A 14,997-nucleotide genomic window follows, 5' to 3' on the forward strand; every position below is an offset into this window, starting at 1 on the left:
AAAGCCTGCAAATAAATGTTTCTTAAATGATAATCGCCTGCTGCATAAATGACTGTTTTAATTTTCATTATAATTTGTGTCAGCTTCCACCTGCCATGCGTTGATAAATCATGCTATAATACATTGCTATTAAAATGCAGTTAAAGGGACAAAATTCTAAGCTTGCTATCATAGTAATGACAAACAAGCAAAAATTCAGGACACAATTTCTAAAAAAAAAAACCCAAAATTAAAAGGAGTGAAGAGCAACAACATGTATTATGGCAATTTAACCACTGCATGATTTTCCCATTTTGATTTGGTTTTAAACTACATTTATATCTTTATTATCAAAGTTTTCTTCAAAAATTTTCGAACCTACTTGTTAAACCACTTCCTGTAAGTTTCTTTTTTCTCATTAGTCTGATTAGCTGCTATGGCTATGTATTTCCTAATTGTATTAAGATAATTAAACCTTTTTAAAAAATCTTGTAAAGAAAACATTTTTTAACATTTTAATTTAAACTACACTGAGGGAGACAGAGAAAGATGATTGTTCTGTCGCTTTTATGCTATGACTGGGAATACAGTTTGAACACTCAAATGATGCATTTAAGTTATAGGTCAAATTCTTCCCTAACTTAATCTCCAGGCAGTGCTACTTAATTTTGTGGGTTTGCCTGGAGTAATTGGCCTCAGTTCAGGGAAAGACTTGTTAACATTTATAAATCCAACTGGCTTGAGTAAGAGTTCTGCATACACTCTGTGACCTGTTGAAATGGGACTTGTGTCAGAACAGTAATGGGTTTTTACCAGGAATTTGGAGGGGGGGAAAAAATCTTGGATGTAGAGCCCATTCCAAAGCCTGTTGAAGGTAACAAAATAGCTCTTACTGATTTCAGCAGGGTTTGGACTGGGCTTTTGGTAATACAGTAGAAGAATACAGGAAGATCTTCTCCCTCTATACTAAATATTGTATTTAAAAAAAAAAAAAACAGTAACTCCTTGCCTTGAAGTCTAGAAGAAGCAGAACATGATCTTCTCTTGTTTCCTTTTAAGAAAGTACTGCTGATAAAAGGGGGTGGCCTTTGAACTTGAATCTCGCATTTTCTGTGCTGACTTAGAGTATGGCTGTTAACAAATTTTCCAAGAGGGAAAACCAATGCATTGCAGAATTGGAAAAATATGATTTCTGTTCTGTTTCAAACTTCTATCATCAGCTGAATTAACAAATTGATTTAGCCATTATGAATTAAGTTAAGATGAAGAAGGATGTGGCTAACTACAGTCAAAATATTTTTGTGTGAAAGGTCTGATCCTGCAAGGTGTTGTGCACACTCAGTTCCTGTTGATTTCAGTGAGAGCTGACAGTGTTGCCCGCTTCTCAGGTTTGGTCTACAACAGTGTAATGTTTGTAATTAAAGCTAAAGTATTTATGAAAGTAAGACAAAAATATTTGTGCAACAAAAACAGAAATATTTTTTGACCACCAGACTTTTATGGAACAGTTAATTCAGCTAAATTGTAAAAACAAAAATCAGGATAAAGGTATACAGAAAATGCTTGAGTCTTGGTGGGTTGCTCTGTTAATTTACAAGATCAAACTAAAATAAATAAATAAAGCTTAGCACTAAAAAGAGTATAATTTTGGTAAGTTTGAATTGCTAAAGTCCCTTTAACACTAAAGACAATGATTGCTTCAATTTTGTTAAAACAAATGCATGTCCAATTCCTTGATGCTATTCATGTGCTTGAGAAACCCACCTCTGATTTTTTTGTGGTTTTGTTTCGGGTTTTTTTTTTCATTTTGGTTTTCTACCAAATCTTTTGTTTTATGTCACTGCGTCTCCAAGTTTGAGCTTATAAGCATGCCAAGGCACTTTCATTTGTAAGCCATTCTGAAGTTTTGAACTGAAGTCTACCTTTTATGCATATTGATACTTTGTTAAAAGACAAACACACATGCAGTAGGGTCTAAAAGAGACAATATTTAAGCGTTCAGACACTCTCAAAGCACTGGACATTTTTAGGCTAGAAAGGTAGAGCTGTGTTTTTACTAAAGTGAAAGGAAATTCAGTCTTCACACTTTGTGGTAGGGAATGAAATTGTGCAGTGTAACACCTGAGACAATAGGGATTTGTTCATTCCAAAGTAGACAGAAGTTTTCAGCAACTTAGGTACCACTCAAATTGAAGAATATTAGGAATTAATAATTTATCTAGCTGTTCACCAACCTGCTCATCCATCTTGTCATCCATCCAACAATTAACGTAACATGGAAATCTTCTGTCAGAAGACTTTATAAACATGAGGAGTGAAAGGATAGCTTGCTATCAAAATGGAACAAGATGAACTGAAGGATGGAGGAATAGATAGATTCAGCAAAGAGACAGCATATGGAATAGCTGTCTTGACCATATGAGTTCTTGGCTTGAGTGACGTAAGATGAAACACTTTTCAAGTGATATTGTTGAATGCCTTAGATTTGGTCTTCCTTTGGTACCACTGTTACATTATTCATAATAATGAAAAAGTTCATTTTTTGAAAACAAATATTACACAACATCTTTCTGAAGTGGTGTCATTACTGGTTTGTGGGTTTTTTTTAGTTTTATAAATTGGTTTAAAATATTTTTAAGAGGAGCCCAGGTTTACAACTTTGAAATATATGAGCAATAAGCAAAACACTGAACACTATTAACTCCACTGAGATATGCATGTGAGTGAGAGAAGAATAATTAGTCCTAAATTGTTCAATTTAAGTAGTCATAAAACCAGCAGATTTCCTTAGCAGAATACATGGTGTCTGCTAAGGCACAGGTTTTATCTGTTCTGCAGCTGGATGAGCTAATAAAGACCGAGAAGCATCTCATCAAAAGGACTGATCCTGGAAGTCCTTAATTCTTCAAATCTCTCTTACATGTGAAGTCTCACTGATGTGAGTGAGTGTAGTTTTGAAGCAAGAACTATTAGTGTGAATTAGGATTTGCAAAATCAGGCCCAAAATCTCGCCTGTTGTTACAGAAAAGTTACACTTCACTAAGATTTCTCTGTGGAATTTTTAATCGGTATTCAGCTTTCCAAATGAAGAAGTCGATGAGAGAGCAAACAAAGAAACAAGAACTTGAACTATTCAGAATATTTACAAAATACCTCAGAAACTCAAAATATGCTCATCATTTTTTTCCCAGTATGACACTAAGATAGCAGTAGGAAGAGCTCTCTGTGGAAGAGAAGGAGTCTAAGTCTGCAACCCTTACACACCTAGTAGAATTTATAATGTAAACAATTCCTCAATAAATTTCAGCAGCCAAATAAATTTTACTTAGTGGAAGCATGGGCTTCAGAACCGTGTCATCAAAAGAATGATTAGAAGAGACCTATGGTGGCACAATTAAGTGTATATTCTCTCAACAGCTTTCTCTCATTCCATATGCATTTCTCTTTTGTCTTTATTCATGCACGTATATACCATCATAGAGTGAAGAATGAGGAATGACAAGTTGTAGGTGACTCCAACAAGTCATTGTTCTTTTAGCAAACACAGTTCTAGTATTAGTGCTGTCTCCAGCATTAACCATATGGTGCAGTGCATGAATCCTGCACTGGAAGACCACTTAACATGGAAGACCCCCAAAACACACAAAGTTCTTTTTTTACTGGAGTGGGACCACCTCATCAGTGTACACTTTGTTTCAGCGTTAGAAGATGCAGATGAAGGCCCAGAAATGGAGACGTGAACTTTTTTTCAGCCTTATTTTACTAACTCCTCATTCTTGAAAGTAAAGCAAGAGATACAACAAGCATGTCTAAAGCTGTGCTATGAGCTTGGGTTAGAACAGATAACATCCTGAGGAGAGTCATAATCCTCCAGTAAAAGTGACAGAACCCCTTTTCTATCCTGGCTGGAGAGCTCTCCTAGCTGGAACAGCAAAAATTCTCCTTCCTCATCGTCTCCCACCCCTTTTCGCTTTGGTAAAAGATGAAAAAAGATACAGTACTTATTCAAGGGGAGAAAGGAATTAGAATGGAAATGGAAAGGTTTGAATGGTCAGTACCCTCCCTCCATTTTCAAGGACAGCATCTCAAGATTCGTGAAATAACTTCCTGTTCTTTGGTCATCTTACCTCGACCTTTGCGCACTCTATCATGAATGAGATGGGAAGGAGGGAACAGTAGCAAGGGAAATGTCTGGGTACGTAGGGGCAGGGACAGTATGGAGAGAATACAGTGCTAGAGGGAGGGAAGGTGTGAGGAGAAAGGAAGATGAGGTAGTAAAGAACTGACAGCATATCCATTAAAAAATCCAAAGCACAACAGGACAGAGAAGGAAGGCAAACTCCGAGAAGATGATATATGACAAGAGTTTGGCCTTCTACAGTGTACAGTGCCATTTCCTCTAGCTCAGACAGGAGCTGGGCTGAGAGGGCTGAATATTTTGACAGATACGGTTATTGGATCCTATTTTCCTCATAGACAAGAGGAAAGGCTCTGTTTTTAGATGCTGAGGAAGTGTGGCTTCAGTGCATGTCTGTTGATGTTTTGAGACATACATTGCCTCTGGTAAGTTTAAAACCTCCTGAGATGCAGAATATCGCATCAGGTGTTTCAACACTTTCCAGGGGAAAGATACCCTCCATTTTTATTTCTCATTTCTTCATCAATGCAGTTACTCCACTCTGATCAAGTCCTAATGTTTCATTTACAAATCTATGGATGAGGAGCACAAGAGATGTGCAGCCAACCTCCATATGTCCATATGTTACACCTCTCCATACACTTTTGCATAGTTAGCTAGGGCCCTCTTTGGGGACAGGAACTCCTTTCAGATACATTTCTTCTCTTGTCCCCATTCTCTTCCCTATGGTCCATCCTGTCACCATAAGATGATGCAACACCGCATCACCACATGACTTCGAGACCCGTCACGACGACCACCAAAATTGGTGAGCTCCCCCTTGTATTCTGATCTACTCTAACCACTGGCTGTGAAGGAATGAGCAGTGGGTTATAGGCTGTGCTTTGTTACATGGTGGCATTTTGCACCTCTCATCAGGGTGGACTAGAGAGAGGAAGTGGTGAGTGAGAATTGGGGAGCGGGAATGGGATGGGGACATGTGTTGCAAACTTCATAAAAATCAGAAAACACAGTAGATATTTGATGATGATTGACTTGATGCTGCATTGATAACCCTTCTGAGCTCTGCCCAGTCTGGTTGTCTGTTGATTCAACAGATTCCAGGTGGCATGCCCCTGATCTTCTGAGGAACAGTGAAATTATAGGCACTGCCTTCGCACGGCATGAAGCCATGTATTTCTTGATATAGTCAACCTAGTGCAGCCTGGGATATAAGCAATACTTATAGAGCAGTCCAGGCTGGATGTGATTTAAATGTCATGCAAAACTAGGTGAATTGGCAATTGTTACCAGATTTATTTTTCATAAATATGTTTTTGATGACATATGATATTAGACCACTCCTAACACTCAAGGTGTGACCTTGAGTAAACCACTTCATCTGCCTACATTTGAATTTCACTGTCTGTAAGAGGGGAGTCACATATAAGGCCTTCTGGGGCTTAACCATCTGAAGCACTGTTATCCTCACTATTTCAAAAGCTTTGCTCTTTCAGAGACCTCACAAATGTTTGCACTTGATATTTCTTGGTTTTAGATTTGTGAGCCTTCACAACATAAAATTTGCAGGTGGAAGATCATGACTGATACTGTCTTAAGATTCCTACACAATCCTTATATCACCATCAATTTTTTCTGATGTTTTACTGTCCTCAAGCCACCCCTTAAAACCTTTGTGGTTCTAAGAGTTAATCCCATCTTTGCACAGTCAAAATAGAAGGATAATTTCTGGGCGAAAGCTTGACAGGTACCGCAATCTGAATTGATAGTAGAAAAACAGCCACATATGGAAGCCTTGTTTGTAGTTTAAAATGCGTCCAACTCTAAAAGAGCGGGTTCAAATTTCTGACTGAGTCAAAGCTCCATCAGAGTTTTGATGTGTGAGTGGATGTTGAAGTATGAAGTTCAGTTTTAGTCATTCTTTCTTTCAGGCTAATTTTCCTTATTAATGAGTTTTAGGCAGTACATTTCCATGTATTTCTACAGCCATCATAAACACTACCAAGAATGAATCTACTTCTTGGTTGTCCATCATTTCTGGCCAGGACTCAATGTAAGATGCAAAGTGAAGGAAATGTCTGGCAATAATGTTATTCACCCCCCTTCACTAGGACGACAGTTAACGATCTTCAACACCCAGGCGCAAATAGCCATAGGAGGGAAGGACAGAGGGCGTCTCTTCCAAGGCCAGCTCTCCGGTCTGTATTACAATGGCTTGAAAGTGCTGAACATGGCAGCGGAGAACAACCCGAACATTAAAATCAATGGAAGTGTCCGACTCGTTGGAGAAGTCCCTTCCATCTTGGGAACAACACCCACAACCTCCGTGCCCCCGGAAATGTCTACTACAGTCATGGAAACCACAACTACTATGGCCACCACTACAACCCGAAAAAATCGTTCACCACCCAGCATCCAGGTGAGTCTGCGTTTCCTTGGGTTCTTAATTAGTCTTTTGTTTCACTGCTCACTTCTAGGTTCTTGGGAGCCATGTTCTCTGAATCATGCTGCATGTAACTATTTTAATAATGCTGTATAGGCTAAATCACCACAAAATGCTGTCCTCTTGTGTTGATGAACAAACAGTAGGATGAATTATTATGGCACATGTACGTGATAATGGGGACAGATTTTGCTCCTGTCCTAGTGCAAACCCATTTATGTAAGTAGGATTGCCCCAATGTGAATGAGAACATGATTTTAACTATGTTTTTACAGTTCCATATGTGGGGAAATGTATTCCTATGAGAGTTACAAAGCTTAATAGGGGGTGGATGTATGCTTATTTATTATTATGACAGTATGTAGTCCTGCAACAGTGAAGTTCATAATGGGTGGAAAAGCAATGGAGCATTAATTCCAGGTAGAGACATTTTTCATTTTCCTTTTATAGCCTTTCTATAGAAAATTTTAAAGGAACGCTATCAAGATCAGTTTCTTGCAAAATGTAGATGTTCCAACACAGAATGGTTCCAATGTCTTTGGTAAAAATCATTCCTACAAAAAATGAATTTCAGATGTTCTGCCTTAATTGTATGAATGTAGTGTTTTCAGTCCTAAAAATGTGGTGATTTTGGAACCACTTGTGTGGTACCCAGAATATGGTACTGATTACAAATAAACACCTTAAACAGACTGTCCTTGTCTGTGCAAAGAAATGAATCACATAAATGACAAATCTGAGCAGTGAATTTTGAAAATTATTTATTTCAGTGGCATAGTATCATGTTATCAACCATGAGGAAAAATTTGTTTTAAAGTCTTTATTTACATCAGAACCTCATCCTTTAGGAATCAAAACACTTTCATTCACACCAGTATACACTGACTAAAACAGTGGCAAGTGATTGTTGATCAGAGTGTGCCTTTATTAAACCTCCAGAGAAAGGTATATTGTTGTCTAGTTGGAGAAAAAAATTTAAATTCTTCCCTCTGGTTCCCTGACACAACTTCCGCTGCTAGGGACAGAAGTCCTTAGTGAAATCATGGACTTTAAAATATGTAATTACAGAAGTTGCATGCTTGCTATCTAACTGTTTTAGAAGGTTTAATCAGTTATTTATTGTGTTTGTATAAATATGACCATTCTCTTTATTTTTTTGTCTAGTCCTGGTCACTTAGGATAAGAAAACACAAAAATTGTGTAGGAGGTCAGGCCACACCTGCAGTGCTGTGTCCAGTTCTGGGCTCCTCAGTACGAAAGAGAGACTGAGTTAGGGGAGAGTCCAGCAAAGGACCTCTAAGATGGTTAAGGGACTGGAGCATCTCTCCTGTGAGAAAAGGCTGAGAGAGTTGGGACTGTTCAGCCTGGAGAAGAGAAGGCTTGGGGACGATCTTGTCAATGTGTACAAATGCCTAAAGGGAGGGTGTAAAGGTGACAGTAGTGCCCAGTGACAGGACCAGAGGCAATGGACACAAACTGAAAAACAGGAGCTTCCCTCTAAACGTCAGGAAACACTTTTTACTCTGAGGATGACTGAGCACTGGCACAGGTTGTGGAGTGTCTATGCTTGTAAATATTCAAAAGCCATCTGCACATGGTCCTGGGCAACTGGCTCTGGGTGACCCTGTATGAGCAGGAGGGTTGGACCAGATGACCTCCAGAGGACCCTTTGAACCACAGCCATTCTGTGATTCTGTGAGGTACCTCTGGCTGCAGGGGAATTTACAACTATTAGAGTAATTAATTCCAAGCCAAGGTTTAACATTGCCCCCTTTGGTACTCTGTAAATCCGACTGGCAGCAGGACTGGGATTAATTGTTATTAGCCTCAAACACCCGACAGGAGATTTATAAAGTCTCAGCTAAATGAAATTACTGCAGTTTTGGTCACTGTTTGTTATAAACTTTGCAAGAATTACAGTTCCTTCTTCTCTAGCTCTAATTTTAGAGAAAATCTTTGTACGATTGCATCTCCAGAAGAATTAAGTCTGTGGTGCTGATCCTGTGCTTGTTAGTTTTTCTGTAATTTATAAAGGCAGTAGAACAGTGTTTAGCTATAGAAGTGTAACAGAGAATAGCACTGGACCTTTGTGGGCTGGGTCAAGCTGGAAATGACCCTGGCTTATTTGAAAAGGAACTCTTCCAGAAAGCTTCCTGCCTAACCTACATGGCTGTTCACTCAGCCTGTAGAGACCACTGTGTGCTGAAAGAGCATCAGGAAGATTTAATAAAGTGTCAAAGTGCTTCTAAAAACATGGTTAGAGCAGTGATTTCCTGGATACACATGCACCACAACAAATGGCCTCATCTCAGCTGATATTAAAGCAATAACTCTTTGACACTTCATGCTACCCACTGAAAGAAAGATAAAGGTTAACAAGTACCTCCATTACAACTTTCTGCATTTTGATATCAGGCCATTTTATTGCTGTTGCAGCACAGACGGCTCACCTTTCTTCCTTACTTTTGGTAGAATTTGATTGTCAGCTTAAGTTGCGTTATTTATGCAGTGAAAGTGAGAAGAAATCGTCTTTTCCTGTTTGGACAGTATCTCCAGCTGTAATTTTCAGATGCCTAATGGTTCTTTTATCTCGCTTGTGTTCAATATCACCATTGTCAAGCCTGCTTAAAATTTTAGATCTAAGTGGTGGAAAAATCTAATAGAACAAGTTTGTTCTTCGGGGAATGTAAAATATAGCTTCCTAAGGGTATGAGCGGTACAAATACAGTTATTTATTACCTTTCTCCAGCTTTCTTTTTTCTACTCAGAAATAAATAATTTTTCTTCAGTTTAGCTTCTTCTCTCCCCATTCTGGTCAGCACGATTCAAGCATTTTTTTGCTTACTTAGACCTGATCGTAAGAATCTTTCTGCTCTCTGGTACCGTCCACAAGGCAGCAGCCGTTCCAATCCCATTGAAACCCTCCTTCCATCATGATGCATGCCAAAAAGTTGTCAGAGGTTCGGCTGATGATGGTCTAAGGCAGCTGTTTATCAAGATGATCATTATTGTCACATTTTTTGTTTTATTATCCATTTTTTCTGTATCCTTGTGTGATATATTGTTTTATGCTTAGACTGTGGACTCCTTGGGTTCAAAATGTACTTTTTATTCTGCACGTGCACACTGCTTGGCACAGAAGGGTTCTGGCCTATTGTAGAAATACCAAGCATGATACAAGCAGAAGTAAAACATCTAATGCAAAATAGCAAGAATTGGGATAAAGAATTGTTGTTCTTACTGTATTAGAAGTATCTGTGCTAGTTGCATTACTCATTTTGATAAGTAACTAAAACTTCTCCTTTTTGAAATGTGTATAAAGTTCGTGCAGAATATCAAGTCTGAAATCCCGAAGTGATACAAAATCCAGAGGAATTTCAGTAGAATTTAGATTTACACATCACTTGTTAAGGAAGTACAGAAGAACATGATAACTACAAAGATTTCTTATGTTTTTAACATACACCAAGACAGCCCCTGCAGTTAGGCAGTCTGAATACTGCTAGAAGTATTTTAGAACACAGTTAGACTAAAACAGCTGGGAAAATGAAGTACTTTAAAAATACACAGTATATGCAAACCAATAACATGCTTCTCAATTTGTGAAGATTCCAAACATGGGATACAGTCTTGGACAAACAACCAAGACTGAACTTTGAACTGAGAGTAAAATGTTACTGAAAATGCCTAGTTACAATGATATTAGCATTTAAAATGTCTATAACTTCATTTTGTTTTAAAATTTATAATAGCGTTTGTGCAAGGCAGTGAAACTCAGATCAGTGGACGACAGGCAGGATTTGAGTGAGAAACAGTTGAGATGTATGACTGTATGCTATACTGATAGAAATGTTTCTGTGATTCAAATATCCTTCAGAGAGGCCTTGAAGGAAGATAACAAGAGCTGACCCTTTTCTACTAACTGAAAGTAAGAGAGGAAAAGGAGTTTCGATTTGTGTTTGTTTCAGTGGGTTGCAAATGGTGCTTGTGCTCTGCTGCCCCTGAGTAAAAAGCTGATTTGACTTTCTCACACATGGTTTTGTTCTGAATTGAAGTACGGTCTGTTCAGAAGTGACATGTGTTGTCCTGAATTCCTGCGGCCGGTCTCAGGACCCTGACACACCAGAATCCCCTGTGATACTAATATCCTTCCGCTTTGCCATGTTACCCTACAAAGGCCTCAAAGACTAGCCATTAGCTTTTGCACGTGGTTCAGTAGCATGCTGTACAGGCTGCTGTTAGATGAGAGTCACTGTACTGTGCCACGTAGCATTCTTGTAAGGCTGCCTATTTTCTCGCAGGGTTACTTCATCAGCAATTGGTAAAGGTCCTGGAATCCCGCGTGTCCCTGTTCCCTGATTTAAAGCACAGCTTCAATTATTAGTGAAGTAGTTCAGGGATTTCTGGGTTTGGAAGACTTCTGTGAAAACATGTTAGAGACACTCATTCTCTTGGCTTCTGCTTCAATGTCAGCTGCTTAGAATTTATGTAGTGAGTCGCTGCTCAAAGGTCTTTAGGAGACTCTCCATGTGCTTTCCTGTGGCATGTTCTGTCCAGTTCTCAGCTGGGACATTCAGTTTTCAAATTATTTGTGTAAAGATACCTTTGAAATTAATTACTAAGTAATGCTAGTCTGGAAGCCATACATGGTGATACACGAGTCTTCTGTTCAAAACACGTTCAGTTCAGTGAATCCAAGATATGATTCCAGCTGGTACATGGGTCCTTAAGGAGAACTGCTCCAGATAAGCTTCTGGAGGCCATAGGGCAGGCCCGTAATAGGTCTGCCCTATGACATATATGGCTGGGGTCCCAAGACCAAAATCACAGATAGTTTTCCACGAAAAAATATCAGAACCCTTCTGATCAGTCAGTCAGATGGACTTCTGGTTATGCTCTCCACAAAGAACCAGAAACTGTGTGCTCTGTTACAGATTCAGGGCATGTCTCAACTTCTTGATCTTTAAGATGAGGATAATGACATTTGCCAAACTGTTCATGCTGTAGCTTGGAGGTGAAATGAATAAATTACTTGTGGATGTTTTCAGCCATGATTTTAGAGCCACAGATTGACAGCATATGATACATAATATGCAGAATGTTCTCTCTAGAGAATGGAAGAGAGGATCTGCCCATTATTCATATGGAGAGTCCAGCCCATTGGCATGGCTCAGAGCAAGGTTCTCAACCTTTTATTTTAACCATTAGACTTCACAGCCTTCTAACTGTGTTTTCCATTGAGGCTCCAATAATCTTGATTAATATCTTTCCATAACATGCATCTCCAGGCTAAATCCTTTCTTGCCGTGTGTATCACAAAGGAAAATAGCACAGAAGATTTTTCAGTCTAATTAGACTTTCACTGTCAGCTAAGACAAATACAATTGTCTGACCCTTGGTCTTGCCTAGGTACTTTCTTTTACACTCATAGATAATAATTTGGGGGGGGAAAGAAATTGGCCTTTAATTTACTTTGTGCTTCTTATAAGTCACTAGTGACACTTTTATCCCAGGACTGCAAAACTCTAATGAAAAAAGAGCTTTTTATGAGTCTCTGCCTTAAAGACTGACTTCATTGGCCCATTGATACCGCTGAGAATTACGCAGTCTGGCTCTCATTCCTCCTTTTCTGCTTCTTCCTCAACTATTTTTTCTTAAAGAGACCAAAGCCCCCAGCCTGTACTGTCTTTTGGAGTAGAAGCCTTTCTCCTGCACTGCAGTCCTGTTGAGTGAGATGGTAGAGTTGCATTGCTGCAGTGAAATCCACAAAATGGCGTTTACTTAATCACAGTCACATCTTTTCTGTGATGATTAGATGGTAACGTGTTTTGGGCAGAGAAAGAAAGCAGAGTTTGGAAGCAAGAATCCACATGCAGGATAGAAAATTTTCCTGCAAACTACAGTTCATGGAGATTAATTAATTAATACAAATAATTTTTAAATACTTCACAAGTATGTGGTATAGTAATAGATTTAGTACTTATTAAAATACAGAATCTTTAGTGTGTAATGTAGCAGCTAGCTAGCCAGAAACATGCATATGATATGCTGATGTTCTGTATGGGAAAGGGATAAAAATATTCTCGAAGTTTTAACTGAATATTAGATGGGGGGTGTGTGGTGTGTATAAATTATATTTGTTGATGCAGTGATCAGGATACTTACATTACCTATAAAGCTCATATAATCCAAAATATAAACCTACATTTTCATTATTTCATTCACTTTCTGCAGAAGACAGGTGTGCTGCACTTCTGCAAGTGTCATAGCGAACCAGGAGTTCAGTACCAATTCAAAAAGAGAATGTGATTGTAATGTAATATTTTTCTAGAGCTGCCTACACTCCCAAGTGCTGACAAGTACTGATGATGGAAACAAGCTCAGCGTTGTATTTCTGCTAAGCATAATTACAGTAATAAAGAACATTGTATTTATAAAACAGCTCATGCACATGCTGGTGTACGCTGTCATTTGTTGACATTATCACCAGTGATATTTGAAGATTTAGCTTGGTAACTGTTGTTGGCTCCAAATTGGTGACTACTCTTTCATTACTCCAGGGGAGAGATTTGACTGAATGTGTTTGGCAAACTTGAGTGCCACAAGTTGACACGTAGTACGGTTTCTCAATGTGTAGCTTACACTCAAGTCTTCGGATAACCTGGTTTCATATAGTAGCATTGTCAAGTCGTCACTTCAGCCACTCCTCTGTGTGTTCTGCTGGGACCCGCATTGTCTTTTTATTTCTTCAGACTAATAGTTTACAGAAGGCCTGAGTTTGCCAGTTTGTTTCTACAAGGGTTGAGTTTACATTGCCTTTAATCTGTAGATCTGAACAATCATTTGGGTGTTGCAGCAAAATCTCAGCTGCCGTTTTTGACACGTGTACCCAGTTCCGTTCTACTGCAATTTTTGGAAATGAAGATTTGGCCCAACATATGAAGGGGAGGCTGCTCTAGCGCTTTTCCAGAATTTCAGCACTTTTTTAGCTTTTCTTGGATTTTTTTAATCTTGATCAAGAGCTTCTTAAAATATTCGCTTGATTTTAGGCGACCAATAAGCACTCCCATTTCTGTAATAAAAGGATTAGAAGCTGTAACAACAACTGGAGTAAACTGATACCTACCTCTTCAGACAAGCAGACAGGCATGTATTTCTAAGTACCCTGAATAACATCAGTACTTTTTTTTTTTTCAGGGCATAGTATCTCTTTGTGCATTTAGACATGTTATTTGCCCTGCCAAAAAGGATTCTTGAAAATCATGTGGAAGATTATTTTCAAAACCTGATTAATACAGTACTCAGGAGCTGAACCTACTATAGTTGACCATACATTTGATCACAAGCCAAATGAAAGGATAGGAAAAGTGTGTTGTTCTAGGATGGTTGTGCAGCGACAAAATATGATGAAGAGATCCAATACTGCAAAAGTAACTGCTTAGAACCAGTGGTTGCAGCTCAAAAGTAGTTGGAGGATTGGCTCACATTTTGTTATAGCATATCTGCACTGCTTCCTATTTATATACTTCAGTGAAATGCCTAGAAGCTGCGGGCATTGTCAGAGTACTTCCAGAGCACAGAGTTCCATTTTGGTTTTGTTTGGGGTTTTTTGTTTTTTGGGGTTTTTTTCCTGTTGTTCTTTTATGTGGGTTTTTTTTTTTAACAAGACTGACTGAGAGGTGAGAATGTAGCTCTTGCCTTTCCTAGCTCAAATTCGAATGAATGTGCAGAAATTAGAAACACAACCATGCTGTTGTGACAGACTCTCTTTCTGAAACCATCTAATTAATGCCTTGAGTTTTCTGTAGAATGGTGGTGTTGTTAACTAGCAGAAACAGAAGGATTTCTGCTAGTTTCTTTTTCATCTGTGGGATGAGTTGTCACTGATTTGCTAGATACGTCTGTCATGGTATGGATCTTAAAAGCAGAGATTAGCAAGACAGGCTGTTCAACCACTAATCCTTTCTCTTGTACCTTAGATGGCATGTGAGTAGGTGGGATGTTGTTCATTTTGATTGCAAAATTACTTCTATTGTAATCTGAAAGATATGAATTTGTTTCCACAAAATTTCAACAGAAAAGTAAATCCAAAGGGATGAGGACTTGTATTTCAGTTCTCGTGGTATTGCATGGGGTGCAAATGCTCCCCTTCTTTCTTATAGTGTTTTTTTGGAGAAAATTTGATCTGTTTGCTCTTCACCCTTATCACAGCTCATGAAGGGGCCATCTTCCCTCAGAATTGCTCTAAAATTTTCCACTGATGCTGTGCTGCCCATTTTGCTGTGTCTCATATTGGGCGTGCTTAAGGAAATCAATTTGCGCAAACAATTTTGTTGGTAGGGACACTTCCAGGGAATACTGGTAGTTTATTAGGAGGCATGAACCAGAGAGTAGGAAACATTGGGAATGCTCTAGTGGCTGAATGTATGAAAGTAGG

The 14,997-nt window shown here is 38.7% G+C and overlaps 1 protein-coding gene across 16 annotated transcripts in view; it reads left to right on the forward strand.

The window, feature by feature from the left end:
• NRXN3 (neurexin 3) overlaps window positions 1-14,997 on the forward strand; it is a 1,053,133-nt gene that overhangs the window by 930,693 nt on the left and 107,443 nt on the right. For 9 of the 16 annotated variants that reach the window (XM_075425785.1, XM_075425786.1, XM_075425778.1 and 6 more), the window contains one exon: window positions 6,229-6,536. In XM_075425785.1, coding sequence (XP_075281900.1) covers window positions 6,229-6,536 — 308 coding nt within the window. Of the gene's footprint in view, window positions 1-4,865; window positions 4,926-6,228; window positions 6,537-14,997 lie in introns of all 16 variants that reach the window. The other 7 variants (XM_075425781.1, XM_075425782.1, XM_075425779.1 and 4 more) reach the window with 1 other exon arrangement.

This window comes from Opisthocomus hoazin, chromosome 7 (genome assembly GCF_030867145.1).
Source record: "Opisthocomus hoazin isolate bOpiHoa1 chromosome 7, bOpiHoa1.hap1, whole genome shotgun sequence".
In the NCBI taxonomy this organism is placed as follows: domain Eukaryota; kingdom Metazoa; phylum Chordata; class Aves; order Opisthocomiformes; family Opisthocomidae; genus Opisthocomus; species Opisthocomus hoazin.